The 18,659-nt window shown below is 42.2% G+C and overlaps 1 protein-coding gene across 9 annotated transcripts in view; it reads left to right on the top strand.

Moving 5' to 3' along the window:
- DOCK3 (dedicator of cytokinesis 3) overlaps positions 1 to 18,659 on the top strand; it is a 209,663-nt gene that overhangs the window by 185,730 nt on the left and 5,274 nt on the right. For 4 of the 9 annotated variants that reach the window (XM_021409194.1, XM_021409196.1, XM_021409200.1 and 1 more), the window contains 12 exons: positions 679 to 845; positions 1,373 to 1,459; positions 1,914 to 2,093; positions 3,107 to 3,190; positions 4,407 to 4,523; positions 5,753 to 5,874; positions 7,270 to 7,405; positions 7,867 to 7,948; positions 9,885 to 10,037; positions 13,478 to 13,596; positions 14,459 to 14,546; positions 18,152 to 18,274. In XM_021409194.1, coding sequence (XP_021264869.1) covers positions 679 to 845; positions 1,373 to 1,459; positions 1,914 to 2,093; positions 3,107 to 3,190; positions 4,407 to 4,523; positions 5,753 to 5,874; positions 7,270 to 7,405; positions 7,867 to 7,948; positions 9,885 to 10,037; positions 13,478 to 13,596; positions 14,459 to 14,546; positions 18,152 to 18,274 — 1,458 coding nt within the window. The remainder of the gene's footprint in view (positions 1 to 678; positions 846 to 1,372; positions 1,460 to 1,913; positions 2,094 to 3,106; positions 3,191 to 4,406; positions 4,524 to 5,752; positions 5,875 to 7,269; positions 7,406 to 7,866; positions 7,949 to 9,884; positions 10,038 to 13,477; positions 13,597 to 14,458; positions 14,547 to 18,151; positions 18,275 to 18,659) is intronic. The other 5 variants (XM_021409195.1, XM_021409197.1, XM_021409198.1 and 2 more) reach the window with 5 other exon arrangements.

The following is an 18,659-nucleotide window of genomic DNA, read 5'->3' on the forward strand; positions in this document are numbered from 1 at the left end:
GAGGCAAGGACACTGCACAGGACTGCAGGACTTTAACCTTAAGAACACTCACATTAAGTGAGACTGTTTGGTGTTTCCCACTCATTTTCCATAAGATATGCTTTTCACTCTTCTTTGCTATGGATCTCTGACACTTTGATAGACAGAAGGGTTGTTTGTATATTTACTTCGATAGGTTTGTTTGCGGAGACCTTGTCTGTAACAGTAAGACTACAGCAGTTTAACTACCCTGATGAACATAGAACAACTTCTGTCTGCAGACAAAGCTGTAGTATCTAAGATGAAATTTACCAAAAGTAAATATTAAATATTTAGGTTCCTAAATACCTAGAGACACAAAGATTAACTGAAGTGCCTGCAGAAGTGAGGCATCTAGCTCTAGTGAAAATTTTTATGATCGGGCTATTTTGCCTGATCTAGATAGTATGTAGTAAGACATCTGAAAATATGTGCGTCCTCAGGTATCTTGCTGTGTTTCATCTGGCTGTAAGGTACTACAGCTTTGTAGACACTCTGAGGATTTCTAGTGTTGTGTCCTCTTGTTTCACGTGCAAAAGAAGGGTGTTGGGAAGTGAAGACGTGCAAGACTTTCTGAACTCATCATGCTGTTTCTTTCCACAGTAGAGGCAGCTTTCCTGTTTTATGTCCCGTGGCTTTCTTTGACAATGCAATTTGCAGATTTACAGATCTATGCAGTGACTCCCATCCCGGACAATATCGATGTGCTGCAAATGGACCGTGTCCCTGACCGCATAAAGAGCTTCTACCGAGTCAACAACATCCGGAAGTTCCGCTATGACAGGCCTTTCCACAAAGGCCCCAAGGACAAGGACAACGAGTTTAAGGTACAAGCAGTCAGTAAACTGTGTTTAAGTCTTAATAAGGCAAATACTGTCTTGTTAGTTTACGCTAATGTAGCCTTCAAGTAATCCTGATTCGATGGCCAAACATCAGTAGCAAGTGGTTGTTGAATCTGGTGGCTACACGTCTGAGCATTGTCCAGTTTAAAGGTAAGTCACTGGAGTGCCAGGAGAAATGCGTTTTGAAGCAAGGACGGTTTTTTGTTTGGCTGGATTTTTTTTCTTATGGTCATATATGTTTACAGTATCTTCTTGGTTCCCATGACAGAACTGGTAGCCAAACTCAACCGCTGAAAGTTAACAGAAATGGTGAATGTCCTGCTTTAGAGCATATTGAATTATTTTTTGGTATTCAAGTGACTATCAGCATGACATACTGCAAAGAATGTTACTGCTTACGAGGTCAATATGTTCTTCCCTGACATTTGCCCTCCCCGGCTCTTGTAGTAAGAGTATAGATGATGCGATTGTGATTCACTCTGTACCTCACATCCCTCAATTTTTCTTTGCAGAGCTTGTGGATTGAACGCACCACTCTGACCTTGACTCACAGCTTACCTGGGATCTCTCGTTGGTTTGAAGTGGAGAGAAGAGAACTGGTAACATTCATAGCTCTGTCATTGAGATCTGAAATGGTGACTTACTAGGGACCTGGGATAGGCAACTGAAAACTCCTTTGGCTGAAATTTTGCCATTTAAAATGATAAAGTTTACCAGCAATTAAGTATGTACCTTTTACTCCACTCAGTCTAAATAATCCCTGAATGTAACCAGGGGAATTATTCAGGGGAACTTGACAGTGTAAATGAGAAAGTGCCAAAAAGATGAAATAATTGCATTGTTACCATGTCTTCAGTTTACAGATAGAAGTTATCGCAACTGTGATCTGAAATACAGCATTACTGACAATGAAGATTGTTAACTTAGCTAATTTCCTAGCAGTAAAAACTAAGAGAGATCAGTGAACCCATCTAAGAGTATTTCTTTACAAGGAAAGTAATAAATCACAATGAAGCATCCGCAGAATTAAAAGTATGTTTTATTGCCTTTAAGGTTGAAGTAAGTCCTTTGGAAAATGCCATTCAAGTGGTTGAGAACAAAAACCAGGAGTTGAGAACACTGATAAGCCAGTACCAGCATAAACAAATGCATGGTAACATTAATCTTCTCAGCATGTGTCTGAATGGAGTGATTGATGCAGCTGTGAATGGGGGAATTGCACGATACCAGGAGGTAAGTGAGGCTTCTGAATATAGTAGCAATATTTTTCAATTTTATTTCCATTTTTGTTGCAAGGAGCCAGTCACGGAATAAGATAAGAACTCTTCTTGCACTTTAAATATGAGGTTAAAACCTCGTGGTTGGTTATTCTGCATCTGTACTTGGTTAGCTGTGTCAACAGGAGGATCCAAGTGTGGAGTTGGGATACTGCATTAAAGTAGGCGTGGTTGGCAGTAGAGTTTCTTACGAATGAAACTTGGTTTACATGGGAATCCTGAGCTGGCAGGTATAGGAGTGGAGTAGCAGTACAAAAAAATATTTCTTATATTATAAATCCATTTTGCAGTGGTATTTGAACTGATTAGGCCCGCAGTCAGGAAGAGCTGCTAATTCCTGCTGCTCAACTATTAGCTTTGCTAGCCCAATTTCAGACTCACTGAGGCCCTGAAATTACCTGATGTTATCTGATACATTCTTCTGTAAGCTGTTAATTAAATCCCACATTACAAAAGGTAACTCTAGAGTGAAATAGGAGGAAGTGGCAGCAGTGGTCCAGGGGTCTGGGACATGTCTTCCCTACAAAGCCATGAAGAGAATGCTCTTCACTATTTTATATTAGTTACCATTTTACTCATTTAATTCCATTGATTTGAGGAAATTTTGTGAAGGAAACAGTATAAAATTCAAATAACTGGATGCTATAAGGCTTAGTAATATTGCCCATCGTTATCACGTAGAGAAAATCGATCAGATTCGTGATCCTTCAGGGCTGAGGCCTGCCTTATGCTATTCAATGCTGGTTCCTTTAAATTAGCAACAGAATCTTCTAGGTTCCTAAAACCTTACTGTAGCTTTACCTGGATTGCTAAAAGCAGTAATACTGAGCTTCTGCTGTTAGCTTAGTGTATTTAGTTTTCCTGAGATTTCTGAACTTGTCCTTCTTGTCTTTTGACACCGAGTCATTATGAATGAATGAATTACGACTTCCAGTAAGCAGAAGGCTTTTTTTTCTTCTTTTCCTACAGGCCTTTTTTGATAAAGATTATATCACAAAGCACCCTGGAGATGCAGAGAAGATCACACAGCTCAAGGAACTCATGCAGGAACAGGTATTGCTTTTCAGACACAAAGGAACATTGCTGCCGTTTCTGGATTCATCAGTGGTCTAAACTTACCAGATCCAACTGATCCATTCACAAGCAAGGAATTTCAGTACGGGAGAATTAAAGCACGTTTAAACAAAAAGGAGGGGAGATAGTCAAGGAATTTCTGAACAAGCCAGTCACCTTAGGCAATGTTAGGTGAAGCTCTGCTAACAGTACTTCAATGCTGTTGTCTCCATTTATTACCCAGTAGATGTCGTGCCACGTTTCAAGCCTGCTGTTCATTTTTGGCATTTTGAGTTATGTCTTCCTAGTAAATTTCAAAGATAGAGTCAGGACGGGTCAGGCTCCACATTAAACTGGCAGAGCCACATGGGAAAACTTAATGTCTATTTCTGTTATCTACAGTTCTGCTTTTCTTTAATATCTCCATGAAACATCTTAGTAGATAAAGCTCACTTGGATGCTTTGATGGGAGTGAAATCAGACAATCACATCCTTGCTAATGGAAAGTTTGGCAAAATACACCGTTAAGCAATGCTTCCAATCCTTCTGAGCAGGGCTGCTAGGCCTGCTTTGTCAACAGATCACTTAACTGCCTTTCAGATTTCCCATCTGTAAAATAAAGATAATGTTTATCTCCCCTCAATCCTCAAGAGGATGTTTGAAGATTAATTAGCTATTGTTTGTACAGAGTTTTGATCATGTGGCATGCATTTTAAACCTGCTATCATTACTACTTTCTTTCATCCGAGAGTTGATATAACCTCTTTCAGTGACTAATACTGTATGTTTGACCTTTGAAAATGTGACCTTAAATAATGAGGAGCAGAAAGAGTGAACATACATGCCATGCTGCCACTGTTCAGCTCAGTTATCAGAACATCCTTTTTTATCATTTATTTATTTATTTAGGTCACAGTGAATTACGAGGACTCAGTGCCGTTAACTCTGGAGAGAGAATCAATCTGATACATATTTTTTTAGTTGTCTTTAAGAAATGTAATCCACTATGACATAAATGTACTTGTTTCACACTTGAAGTACTTGTTGAAGCAATATGAGCTTGCCTGGTCTTCTTGTGTCACTTGACTGTCAGCAGTGCTGCGAATGAGCAGTGGAGTATTTTGCAGTACTCCTGTACACACTGACAGAACTGAGGGTGAGGCTTCCCTTCTCTTACTCTTTATTTAGTTTTGTCCTGTTGTTTTCTTTTTAACAGGTGCATGTCTTAGGAGTGGGGCTGGCAGTCCATGAGAAATTTGTACATCCAGAAATGCGTCCTCTGCATAAGAAACTGATAGACCAGTTCCAGATGATGAGATCTAGTTTGTACCATGTAAGCTGCTCTTCGATTTCCTATTCTGAATCATTTGGAATTATGATTAAAATTCCATCTGTTGCGGTAGCATTCGCCCAAGAACTGGGCAGATAGGGCACTGATCAAACCTCCTGGATTGCCAAATAATCACAGGAATTCTTGATTTGTATGCAAGAAGGAAGTCCTAGTAAATCTGTTAATTTATCCTTTAATTTAAACCCTGGGATTTTTAATATTTGTATGTTCTTTATTTTAATATCACACAACAATTGTAAAATTTAATTTTCAGGCTTTTCTTACATAGCATAAAATGATATAAAACAGAGAAAGATTAACAGAAAGTATTAGATGTTCAGCTCTAAGAACTGTCATCGTTTGGAGTAGCATGGCATGGATTAGGCCCTCCAGAATTTCTTTTTTTAATAAATAGACAGCAACAGGAATTCCTGTTGCTTACTTCAGGCACCCAACTCTATACACACAATATTATAGGTCTGCATTTCCTGTATAGGTCAACAGAACTGCCTCCAGAGGATGGTTCCCAGTACCTGTTAAATACCAAAGTACAGATAGCATCCTCTAGGAACAATACCTTCCACCCATTTGTGCTCTGCTGTACATCAGTGTTCTGTGACGGATATATTTGAGACTTGCGTGGATATCTTGACACTATCTTACACTTTATCACAACCAAACTGAAGTACTTCTCTCTGTATAACATAAAAGAATTACTTGAAATGTGTTAACACTTCAAACTGAAGTACGTATTTTCTAAAAGCTTCTAACTGGGAGGCTCTTTCCCCATTCCTAGGAGTGAACACTATGCAGGGATGGCCAGAAACGACAGCATCAGAATTTTAGAATGCAGCCTTTCTCTTTCAGAGCAGATGCGATCCATACAGGTCACAGCTGTCAGCCCAGATTCGGTGCCTTTCTTTAGAGTTCAGGAAAGATCTCTGTTTTCAAGTTCACATATCCTTTCAGGAAAATGTAGATGGTTGCAATTTGGACAACACTGTGCCCCTGTTTTTCTGCTGACTTCCTGAAATGGTGGCTGGGAAGTATTGCTGGAAATAGAGAATAAAATACTGAAGCTCTTCCTCCTGTGGAAACACGGGATAACTATAGATGATTGCAGGGAGCATGGAAACAAATCAGATTTTTTTTCTGAGAAAACTGCTGTAATTTTCTCAAGACTGACTTAGCTAAAATATTTATAATTAAGCAACTCTTTATCTCCCGTGCAGGAGCTACCCGGTTTGGATAAGCTGAGTCCAGCCTGTTCTGGCAGTAGTACGCCTCGCAGCAATGTTCTGGTTTCCCATGGACCTATGAGCCCGGAGAGCATAAAGCTGCTTCATCGACACAGGTACCCTGCTTTCTTCTGCTGAAATACGTAGGATCTCTGCACACAGCTGCGTTAAGATTCAGGGGGTAATAAAGCAGTTAACAGTACTGGGGGAGGAGGAGGAGAGTGAGCTTTGGCAGAAGTGTCCTTCATCTTCATTCATTAAAGCTCGAATGTTGAGTGGAATCAAGAAGTTGAGAAATCTGGTTTGCAGCAAGTGGTAAATACCTCCAGATGTTACTTCACTTTACCTACACATCTCCAGATTCAATCTGACTTGGGAGGTTCCAACTTCTCCTGTTATGCAGATGGCAAATAAATAGGTCCTTGTCTGCCATAACAGGGAAATTCTGTTGTTTGGTGTAGAAACACAACTGAGAGTGTGCCCGTTTTTAAGACACCGAAATTGTTTTATCAGAAAGTAGCTCAGCCTTCAGAGAAGCATCTGAAAATGTGCATGCTTACTCAGACAGAATACCCATCTATAAAAACTGATTGAGGACCAAAATTGGGATTTTCAGGTCAAAACAGAGCTGTTATACCCAACCAGAATTGCTCATTAGAAAATGCCAGTGTGATAAACATTGGCAAGAATGGCACCCAGGTGATGCAGTGTCAGGGGTCCTTCCGTGACTCTCTGGGTAGGTCTGCATAGTTCAGCTGCTCTTAAAACCTAGCAGAAAAAACTGTGGAACCTTGCTCCTGAGTACAGGACTGTGATATTCTTTTTAAAATTAAAATTGAGTAACTCCTCCATTCCTTCCGTGCCTTGCCATTTTGGGATCTGGGCAATAGAATTTTTTCCTCAAAATTCATCGCTTTGTGAAGCTTCCTTTAGTTCTTACGGTAAGTTAGGAAGATTCTGTGGTGTACAAAAGATGTGTTTGAGTATGTGATTCACAGTGATGAAAATAATGAATTTGACTGAGATGGGAGTGCATCCTGCGCGCTCTTTGCTCTGTGTTAATTTACTGTCAGGTAGAAAGTTGCCTGCAACTGTAATGCAGAAGCCCAGCAAGCTTGGTGAGGAGTACTCTGTTTGGACCTGTGTCTTGTGCCTGGACTCCCTTGGAATGTTTTTTTGAGCTGCTTCCCCCATCATACTGAAGCATTAAGAATGAGAATGATTTCAGAATGTTATTAAAAACAGCATATATGCATTGTGACTCATTAACCTGGCTTTGGATTCTGAAATTTGACGTCCCACATACTATGTTATCTTAAGTATAGTCTTATTAGCACGTCTTTCATATTTATGGATTTCATTGTTTGGCCTGATTTCTTCAGAAACGTTTGACTTGTAGAGGTGACCTAAAGCAGGTACTTAACCAGACTGAATTAAAACCAGACTTCACTAGTTAAAATGCAAATTCAAAAACTAACAGCAGCCTTGTTCTGTCTCTGTTTTCCTTGCAGCCCGCTGAACTTGCTTGGCTCAGTCCGACACTCCTCATCCTCTTTGTCATCCCACACCTCCAGCGAAACAGGGAACCTGGTTATCCTAACAGACAGCTCTGTGGGGGAGGCTGCGGAGGAGATGTACCACATGCAGGTACCGCTGCAGCACACTACCAGCCATCGGGAGAAGCAGGCTGAGCACGCTGAATGGGTAGAATCTGACATTGTTCAAGGAGCAGGACAGGTTAATTCAGCCAGGTTGACTTTGGGGAGAGATTTTCTGAGAGCTGCTGTCCAAGATGGTAGCACTGCTTTCAAAAAGTGAGATTTTAGTCAGCACGTTATTTATCTGACCTGTTCAACATACGCAGTTAATATTGTTCTTGGGTTGTGAGAGGCTGAAGTGAGTCCCACACTCAAGTGCAGATTAATAGTGACCTAATACAGCTATTTCCTAGACAGAGGTCGCACCGGGTGACATAAGACAGGTAAAAGTCTGATGCAGTGATCCACTCCATTCTCCTCTGATGATTCCTCTGCTTCCTGCAGCTTGTTTACCCTAACTGCAGGTACCAAGACTCAGTCACCAACGTGTCTGTTTTATCCTCATCCCAGGCCAGCCCTTCCACCTCAAGCCTGAGCTCTACGCACTCAGCTCCATCCCAGATGATTAACTCTGCTCCTTCCAGTGCGCGAGGTAAGAACGGATGGACCCAAGTAAGGGTTAACAAGAACTGCAGGCGTCCCCTAAGTCTTTCAACTTTGTCAGCTTATTAATTGAAATACCACCTGCACTGAAATACATCACCGTTTCTTTTTTGGAGCTTGGGTCTTCAAAATTGATTTTTTTCATAATGTTTTACATTTTTCAAAAATCTGTTTCTTTTTTTTTTTTTAGCAGCATTTGGAGCATATCTCTGATCCATGCTGGTTTCAGGCAGCTGGATTTTATAGTAGTTTCTATTGTTCCACCACAAATTGTGACAGGCAGTGTAGAGGAAAATAAGAATATTCGTTGGTACAGTGCTTAAAAGAGAGGGATCGTGAAGGCAAACACAGAAATTTTATTTTAGACATATCTTGAAATTGTGGTGCAAAGAACTTGAGGCAGTTTAGCAGAAAGTTGTGTATGCAGAAGCATACGTATGTATGATGGAATGGAGACAAAGAAGAGTTTTCCTGCAGGGAAATACGATGGCAGGCTCTAGAGGTGCTTACATTGCCTTTGCTGTTACAGTAGCTGGTCTTGATAAAGCTAACCATCTTCTTCCCAAGCCTCACAGCTGAAGCAGAAATACTCCGTGCAATCTCCTGACTTTGGTAACTTCTGAGTTTTCTTCTCTCATTATTTTGGATTCTTAATTGCAGGCTCATGAATTTCTACAGCTCTTTTCACAGGTATATGAAGAAAGTATCTGGGATACAATCAGAGACAGAGGCTGTTATTAAATCCTGTCCCTTTTTTCAGTACAGGAGGAACTGCATGTCTCCTTACGGACAGTACAGAGCAGGCAGGGGAAGGTTTCTGTTGCTTGTTAACAAGTAAAAACTTATTTCTCTCAGGCCAGCTTGGGGCTTTTTTGCTCAATTTCGCAGTAAAGTCTTAATTGACTGGCTGTGATTTAATTGAAGGGTCTGATGGAGTAGGAAGGTGAGAAGTGGACATCTTCAAATAAAGGCATATAGCTCCACTAATTGCCAAGAGCTGGAAGGAAAATAATGATAATTGAAGTAGCAAAATAGCAAGATGAAACTGGCGTAACAGAAAGGGGAAGGTGGAACTGAGTACAGAGCCATCATGCCAGAAAGTCACCCGTAAGTGGATGTGCCTCAGCTGGCATATGAGGTCTGAATCTTCTGGGGAAACTGAGGGCTTTTGGCTCTCACAGTATTTGAGCATATTTTTCATTTTAAAAAGCCAGCACTCCCAGTGATGGGCTGTGCCATGCTTTCGAAGCTTGATGACTTCTCAGCGGCACCAACTTCCCTCTTAACTGTATTCTTTGCTGTTGCTTAGAAACCAAAGGGATGAATGCTGCAGAGGGCATGGTGCTGATGGATGAGTCAACAGCACCTCCCAGGGATGAGAGCTAGGCAATGTAAAGGATCACTAATGAGGAAATAACCATTTTGGAAAATACTTCAGTGTGTATCTCAGTGTTACTCTTCACCCTTACTAACAGGTTTTGACAGCCTTAGATAATAGATTTCTTCTCTGCTTTGTTCACTTTCAAGTTAGGTGAGCATAGCATTCAGGCATTACCCACTTACTGTGGGATTCGTTTCTTGTAAAGTCCCGGATTCTTTGTTTCACAGTGTGCAAGTCACTACTCTGGTTATTACAACACTGCTGTTTGGAATGAAGTTGTTTGTAGCCATGAAAAACCCTACAATAAGCTCCACTGTGGTAATACAGCTTTGATTTTCTCCTTGGTGATTTTTCCTTTTGTTTTGTTTTTGAATTGGGTGAATTTGATGCTTATGAAAATGAAGGACCAGTATCACTGGCCGGAGCAAGGTACTTCACAACCATTACATGTGCAGCTCTGCCAATGTACTTTTTATTATTTTTTTTTTTTTTTTTTTTTTTTTTTTTTTTTTTTTGGTATTTATTTATATTCTTTTTAATTTAGTGCTGGTGAAAGGTGGTGGATTGACAACACTGGAGGCTGAAGCCCTCTATTTACCCACAGAACAGATACAGCATGGGCGGCAGCCGTGCAAGCTTCCCCACGCTGCCCCCACCAATGTGCCTCATCTCTGTCCTGGAGGGACCACCTCTAGAGGTGAGAGGATAGTTCGGTCTCCATGACCCATCCGATCCTTGACCTTTCTGCTGAGACTGCCAACAAAGCTACGTAGTCACGATGCTAGAGTGCTAGAGCTAACCGCTGTTCAGACAGGAATGATATGAAGACCAACAATTCGTTTCATGCAGGCCACCTAAATTTACCAAGTTAGCAGTTTTGTCACCCTTGACCTTAAGCAGAGCATGGATTTTGTTAGATGCATTTTTCACTGATTGACACATTAACATAGAGGTTAAAAACCAAAACCAAACTGCTGTCCCATTATCTGGATTCTTTATCAGCTTTTTTACTGCGGAGTTCTTTCTGGACCTCAGTTGCTAGCACTGTTCTGAGGAGTTGGGTATATTTTAATACAGATTTGTTCCACTAGTGACCAAAAACAGCCATGGCCATTTGTATTAACAATCCAGCAGGAAATTAAATTGTATTTTAACTCTTCACTTCCAAACAAAGCCCTTTCATTGATGTTTAAAATGACAACAAAAGCAGATGATTTGGTTTGTCCAATCAAAATAATAAAGCCATTAATCCAACATCTTATTTAAAAGATTAGTAATTACTGATGATGTGATTGTACCACTGAAGAGCAGATGAAAGCAGCAAGCCTTATACTGAAGTTATAATGTATACTACTTAGAGCAGGAGTCTTAAATAGAATTGTAATCAGAAGATAGCAAGAATTCTCTAACTGTGCAATTAGAAGAAGATTATTACAAGTTATTTTTCAGATTGAAGTACACATCTTTCAGTTTTTCCCTGGCTCAACCCTTGTGTAGCTTCTTTCCTATCAAGAAAGCAGCGTGTTTTTGTATGCAGGATGAGTAAGAAATTCATTGGAGGTGACTCATACAATGCACTGCTCTAACCCTACTTGAGATTATGCAAAGCATTGTTTCCTAAATAGATATTGTAATGCAAAAACACTTGGAAAGGGCTATGAGCGCGTTAGGGTTTTTTTCAGTAACTTCATTTAAAATAAATTTGGGGCTCGTGCATCCCAAAAGCATCTCCTGGCTGACGCTTGCTGACTGGCCCCCCGAGGCGCCCCTGCTTCCCCAGCACCGTGCTCAGGGACAGGAAGCGAGCCCTGGGATCATGCTCAGCACTTTGCAGGAGCCCAGATATCGGCGTGAAAGCTTTCCTCATCAAACCAAACAGTGACAGCGCGGTGCGGGAGCCGACTGCTTTCATGACAGTCAAGAAAACGATGAATCAGAACCAAAAAGATGCGTTGAGTTTGGAGCTCAACTGTGTTAATGTTCAGTTTTGTTCCTTAAAACGAACACTTGTAACAAAGCGAATTAACATTTTCATTATTTTAAAAAAAAAAAAAAGGTACCTCTGCCTTCAGCATAGGTTTTCCTTTCTCATTAGCGGTACGCCCAGTGCTGCGCACATGCAGTGCAGGGAGCTACAGGCTGGAAAGGATGAGCCCTGGTACACGCTGCAGCATTTTAGGTGGCCACTGTGGCTGTTCCGAAAGCTTCTAGATTTGATGTTGTTTTCTACATTTTGCCAGTCCCTAAGAAGAGCCTTAGTGATTGTGTTCTCTGCCTTTCCAAAGTAGCAGGCCTGATTATTAACAAATAAATGCTTCCGTTACAGCCAATCCTCTCATGGCACTCAACTGGGAGGTATCGGCGCTTAATTTGTTAGCGGGCTGGATACATGGCATAATCTGCCACGATTTTTGTGGCTCTAGTCCTTCCCAAATTTAGGGTACCAAACAGCAGGCTGAAACTACCACCACGTTTAGCACGTGGGATTTTTCAGGTCATGCAGTGCAAGGTCTGGTAGAAGCTAGAATCCCCTATTAACCAATGGCACACTGGGGTGGTTTGCCTCTTGGACAAAAAAAAGCACAAGATAAATCAAATGGAAAAGCTTACCATGTAGGTCGTGCTGTGATGCAGTTCTGGGCACACCTAAGAGTTTGGTACATTTACATTTGTCAAGCAGAAATAGGACTATCTGTGACATGTGAGTAAAAGAGACTCAGCATAAAGCATAACACTGTGTTTTCCAAGCTGATGTGTGTAATGAGAGCAAAGAATGTTGTGTAATTATGTTTCTGTTTTATGTCTGGGGAGAAAATGAGTTCGGAACTAGAATGCAGATACTTTGCTGCTGTCCACGTCGGGGTGGGGGTGTGGGTTAATCTGGGATCTGCCTCCCCGATGGAATTGTTGCTATTGTAGGAGGTTATCCTGCATTCTGCTGGACACATTGTTCCTTCCGCTGTGTGCTGAATATCAGTCCCAAAAAGTGCATGTTTGCTTTTGCTGGGGTAAAAGCTGCATTAACCAGCACCAATGCCTTTGCTCATATGTTGGAGTGCTGTTCAGATAATGTGTGTGGTTGTGGAAAGTCTGCAAGAGGGGGCATGTATTCCCCAAAAGCCGGCATGGCTCTGTAATGCGCTGTGTGCTGCCATCTGTTCAGTGCGTGTCTGTGACGCAGTGCAATTATCAGTGCAAATTAAAGCTCACTCTAGCAGCTTCCAATCATCAGTTCCTGCCTAATACCGTGCATCCCAATGGATGTGTCTGTCAGCAGTATCAGACTTTAGGAAGTCGCTAATGGGAATCGTTCTGCTAACAAATCCCTTGTCAGCTCTTGCACATCACAAGACATACTGTTGTGTGGCACTCACCTTGAAGGACATGAATCCCAAGTAATTCCACTCTCCAGGAAGCTATCTACATGCATGCTGCTATTTCTTAAACAGCAACTATGCAGATAACTAATATTACGTCTACCAAGTCAAGAATATTCCAACTGTAAGCACAGGTGAACATTCTGCTGTCATACAATGGCTCCATATACCAATACACTCAACAGAAACCATACCTTACCCAGAGGCGTTATGAGCAAAATGCCACCCACATTTGTAGCAAATTCTGTTTATTACTGGGTTTTGTGCTCTTATAACCAAGAGGAAGCCAAACGTATCACCAACTACACGGCAGCACCTCAGTGTCTCTCTACCGTAACTGAGGAATAAAGTCGCTTCCTGCTTGAACGGAATGGCGCACCTCAGGCTTTTGTCCCTTTCTGCCACATTCAGTCCCAAAATACACAATTTTACAGCCTTTATATAACTCTGCAATACTTTATTCACACAGTTGCCCCTTTTTTCCTTTGTTTATTTATATCTATTTAGCTTTTTGCACCACACAGTGAGGGATGAGCACACCTTACACACCGTGTCCCTCATCACACGTAACGTGCCAGTTCTTCATCCTGTGCCACGCGCCCCCCCAGCAGCGAGCTGCTTAGTGTGCTCGGCACCGTGTTTCCTTGAGTCCTGTTTGATCCTCGTCTGAACAAACTGCGCAGGAGGACTAGATCTCTGGGCATGCGGAGACATGGCTGTTGTTTGTCACGTGTACGTGATTGCTCTCACTTGTTTACAGGCTCTCCCTCTCTACCAGATAAGTACCGCCACACTCGGGAGCTGATGATGTTGCTGCCAACCCATCGGGACCGGCCTAGCAGCGCCATGTACCCCGCAGCTATCATGGAGAACGGACAGGTAGCAGATCTCAGTTCTTTTGCGTTAGCTCAGCCGCGCTGAAAAGGACGCGCTCACCTTTACTCTTCTGTCTGCTTTAAAGCTTCCCTTACAATCTTTGGAAAGCACGAGAACTTAGGGTCATTTTCACAGTGGTCCGGGAAATAACACAGAGCTTCTGATACTAATCACACACTAGAGCCACCCACTTTGGTAGTCAGGTGATGTAAATTGTAATGACTCGTAAAGCTGCAGTTGATTGTCCTTTGAGCCCTGCTCCTCTGCGAGCATCGTTCCACTTAATTTACTCACCCTTCTGTCCTGCTGGTTAGCCTCAAAGTTGATTCTAAGTAGTTTTATGGTGATTTCCAGAGGTAACAAAATACACAGGAGGCTGAAATAATGTACAGGGTCTCCAAACAATCTCCTGCCTTCTCTGGGCAAACTGAGAAATTCACTGTGTACTTACGTGCAAGCATTTTAATTCAGCTCTGGCATCTACTTTTTAAGGGATCTCCTGACCATGCCCACTTCCCATACTTCAGTTTACATCAGAGAACTGTCTCAGAGCATGCAAGCTCCATTGTTTCAAATGAAGCCAAAGCAAAAGATAAGCTCCAGAAGAGCATGGGATGCGTTCAAGCTGCTAACGGGTACAAGAACAGGCTAGAGCTGCTCTGACATAACTCCTTCAGAGAGCACAGCAGTGTAAGCACTGGGTCCTCGCCACTGTTACCCTCTGGAGATGCACTGGGATTGCACTGCACTGCTTGCTAATGTAGACAGTCTAAGGTTCCCCTGAGTTTTTTTTTTAATTTAAAAGATCTCTTTGCCTAAAAATGTGAACAGAAATCCACAGGTTCTGTGCTTTCTTCTCCCTCAGCCTCCAAATTTTCAGCGCGCCTTGATGCAGCAAATGATCGGACCATGCAAACCTTGCAGCGATCCCAACCTCTCTGTGGCTGAGAAAGGTACTCTTTTTCCTAGTTAACATGCATGCTTTCGAAAATATTATTACTGTGATCATGCAAGTAGTGAATGGGCTTCTACATTTCCTGGCAGAGTGCATTCTCTCATTTTTTAAATTAACAGTTTAATTAACTGGGCTTTCTGCCAACCTATAGTCACTTCAGATCATTCACAGAAGGGTGGAGTCGCACAAAGCTCTCTGTTTCAAAAAGCTCTCTGAGTTTAGCACTTGGTTATTGAAACAAATCAGGCAGCCTCTATCAGGCAAAACTGCCAGCCAAACAAATGGGAAAATATCTGAAAGAAGAGTGAAGGATTTGTACAGTTTCCAAAAAATAATGAGGTATGCTGCTGCATTTCTTCAGACCGTATAAATGGTGTTGGTTTTAATGTGCACTTATTCTTCAAAATAGTGACATTTCTTGTACTGTCTCGGAGGCAGTTTTATACTTAATTAAGTTTCTTGTTAGGAACGTATGCTTAACTCACTGCTTTGAAAAAGTATGAGCAGAGCCCCTGGAAGTAAGAGATTTTTAAGGAAGAGTCTGAAGAAAAACAGTGAAGTGACCATAAGGTCATGGAAAAATGGGAAAAATCAGAGACTTACGTGAGAATTTCCCAAATGATCCCAGTGACCAGCATGACAGGTCTGCAGACAGGTGGGAGATGATTCTGACGGTACCTAGCGAAGGATGATTAATAGCCAAGCAGAAAAAAAAGACCATGAGAGAAGAAAAGGAGCTTGTTTGATGCAGGGGAGGAGGAGGAGCGTGTGATTGGGGTGCCATGGACGAAGCGATGGGCTCACAAAATGATCTGAGGAGCAGCACTGTGAAAAAGTGGAAGAAGATGAAATTCTTGAGTCCAAACCTGAAACAAGGGTGCTGCCATTAGAAAGCAGTGGTCTTATCTATGGCTAAGAGAAACAGCATCTGAAAGTCAAAACGTTTTAAGGCCAGGAAAGACCACTGCAGTCCTCCAGTCTGACTTGCACAGTGCGCTCCATTAGACTTCTGTCAGTGTTCTTGTTTCAGCAGCTGTGCCTGAACTAAATGGTGTCTTGAAAAACAAAAAGCCAGATGCTATTCCAGAATTTCTAATAAATCAGAATCCATTACTTGAACAGTGTGGCAGCATTACAGAGCAGTCGAGATTGAAAACAAAAGCCAGCCTGCATTTCTAAATAAACAGTTCCGATGACAGTAACAAATACTGACAACAGGTAAGGCTAGGGAGTGAGGAATTAAGAGTTCTGGCTTAGCCATACTGCATTTGCATTGAACATGACAGATGTGTAAGATTTTTATGCTGGACAAGAGAAAGAACTGGAAAAAGGTACATACGTGGTGTGTTGCCCATCGAGAAATAATACTTGAATTTGTACCTGTAGGCAATATCTATGTAAGAGCGTGTCTACAGCACAAAGAGAAGGGAACCCAAGACAGAATCCCCCAGAGCCCGAAGGAGACATGAAAGACAGGTGATATTCGTAGGGATGGTGTAACAGGACCCCAGCTCTGCAGCCAGGTCGGCAGCGTAACCGCAGCTACAGGCATTTCTGCAGCCAGCATCACTCTGTTAGTCAGGATGACGTCTGCCTTGTTTTCGTTAGTGGTCATGCTCCATGAATTTTTCCACCCCCCTCCTTGCCATGTCAGAGCTGCTGCTCCGTAATTCCCATTGACAGCAGGCTGACATCAGTTGCCCAGAGCAGAATGGTTCAAATGCGCTTCCCCACTAATTAAACTTGGCCGCTGAGACTGCTGAGAAGAGAGAGATGGGCTAGGACATCACTGGAGCTCCCTGGGTAGGTTTCTCCCTGAAGCATTTTGGATACAGCTCTGCTTTTAACAGGCAGTAGCCATGCTCCAGAATCGTCTGACCTTAGGATGATCTCCAGCACTTAGTTCAGAAGGCAGTGAACGAGAGAACACTAGAAAGTACAAATGGATTACACACTGGAGTACCACGCTCTGTTCTTCACAGTCTTCTGCTGCACCTCAGTATTAAAAACAAGCAGACAAAAAAAGCAATCATTTCACAGGCCAAGAAGACCAGGTACCGTTGAGTCCTTTTCACCTGATGCTGGTATCCTGCATCATGTGGCTGGTGTCGTTCTGCATCTTGTCCCTCTTCATTTTATCCTTTTGACACCAATGGCAGTAATGCAAATTACAGCACTCTGACGTGTAGGGCCCGAGCAGGGCTGCTCAGAAAGCTCGTCTGAAGCTACGTTACCTGTGTTGAGATGTATGTATCCCTTGGTTTGAGCCTGTTCTCTGTCAAAATTCTTAGCATCTTCTTTGTAGACCATTCTCACTTTGAGTGTCTCTCTTTAAAGCCAGCATTTGCTTTGATATTTTTATGGGTTTTCTGCTGTCTTTTGAGGCTGTCACTTTCTGATCCTTTTTACCCTGGGGAGTTTTAAATCTTGGGGAGCCTGTGTTCGTGAACTAAGGAAAAAAAAATAATAAGCCTTTCAAAGTCATTTTGGAGAAGAAGCACACCCGAAAAATGGTTGCAGGCATTTTAATTAGGGATAAATTCTCTTCATATGTCAAACTCTGTGTTTATTTCTCCAGGCTTCCATTTTTCATGTTTCAAACTTAAGATGGCAAAAGCTGCCTTTAATCTCAGTTTTCTGTGGTAGACTCACTGGATTACTTTGTTCCTCCCCCAGCCTTTTCTTCTGCCTGAGCTGATGAAACTCACCAATTGTTAATAAACATACACACAGTTATTGCATTTCTATCTCCTCAGAACAAATGGAGTCTTGCAGTGCATTTGGAAGAGAAGAAGATGCATTTTAATAATGTCTGTTCACAAAATTCTTGAGATCCTGACACATTGTCATTGTTAGAAGCAACTATTATGATGAAAAAACTAAGTCACCTAGAATCATTCTCAATATCTGTTGTATGAGGAAAGGGCTCCTGCCCCTGTCTGTTAGCAAAGGCTCAGTCTCATCACTGACCTTGTAAAGCAAGGAGCCTGGGCTGTTATCTTCAAGTATTTTGGGATCAGATTCATTGATCAGCTCTGGACCTTAGCAAATCAGATCTTTGAAGTCCTGATTTCTTCTGTAACAGATTGAGAGTGTCATTGCCACCATGTCCTTTACTCAGTCTTTGTTTCGCTGCCGTAATACAGCAACAGCCATCCTGTGTCTCACAGGGGTTCTGCCCCACGTTTCTTCCTCCTCTGTAGTTGTTCGCTGCCAGGCAGAACAGCTCATAGCTGAGATCTAGCTGCTGTTCCATCAGTCAGATTTATTTTCATTGTTACTTACTGGCTCATAAAAAAAACAAAGCTTCACAGAGTTCTGCTGCTTTTCACAGTTCATAGAAGTGGGCCCAGAGGGTCAGCGGAGGGGAGATGGGCAGACTAACAAACACTGATCACCTAACTCTCGCTTCCTTAACAAAGCACCCTATAAACTAAACACGCTGTAGATTAGATGACGCCTTTCTTTGCTTCCAATCCTACCATCCCCCAAGTTCTTCGAATCTCACCCCTCTTTACTACTAAAGAGCACACTGGGAAGCCAGTCCTTCTGGCCGCATGACCCCCTTACGCTACCCAAGTTAAATCTGTTTCAATCCTTCAGCTGTGCCAGCAGCGCCCAGTAGCTGGAGCCTAGACAGCGGAACCAGAGAGGCCCTGCCATTCCTGTCTGCCCACGCTGGGAGCATCTTGGCCCCACCAGTACCTCCCCGAAGCCTGCCCCATGGTAAGGAAAAGCCCAGTAGATCTGCTGCATAAGTCATGCAGTCATGCCAGACGACTAGGCCACCTGAAAGCTGCCCATACTCTTTGTTTTCCCCTATAGAAAGCATCAGAAACAAAAAGCCAAAGTCTTTCCTGGTCTGCTAGGTTAGCACTGGACGTTTTCAGTTTTGTTCAAGATCTTCAAATTTTTACTGTCCTTAAAAATAACATGGACTTGTGTGGACTAGAATTAGTTGTGTGTGTGTGTGTGTGTGTGTTGGAAGTCTGGCCTGGCTTTTTGCCAGCAGCTGTCTTCAGCCATAACTTACAGTTATATAGCTACTAAATAAACCTTCAAACATTCATAGTTTACGAGCCTGTTGCCTTGCCATGAAATCCTTGATAAC

Source organism: Numida meleagris, chromosome 11 (assembly GCF_002078875.1).
Source record: "Numida meleagris isolate 19003 breed g44 Domestic line chromosome 11, NumMel1.0, whole genome shotgun sequence".
NCBI lineage: Eukaryota > Metazoa > Chordata > Aves > Galliformes > Numididae > Numida > Numida meleagris.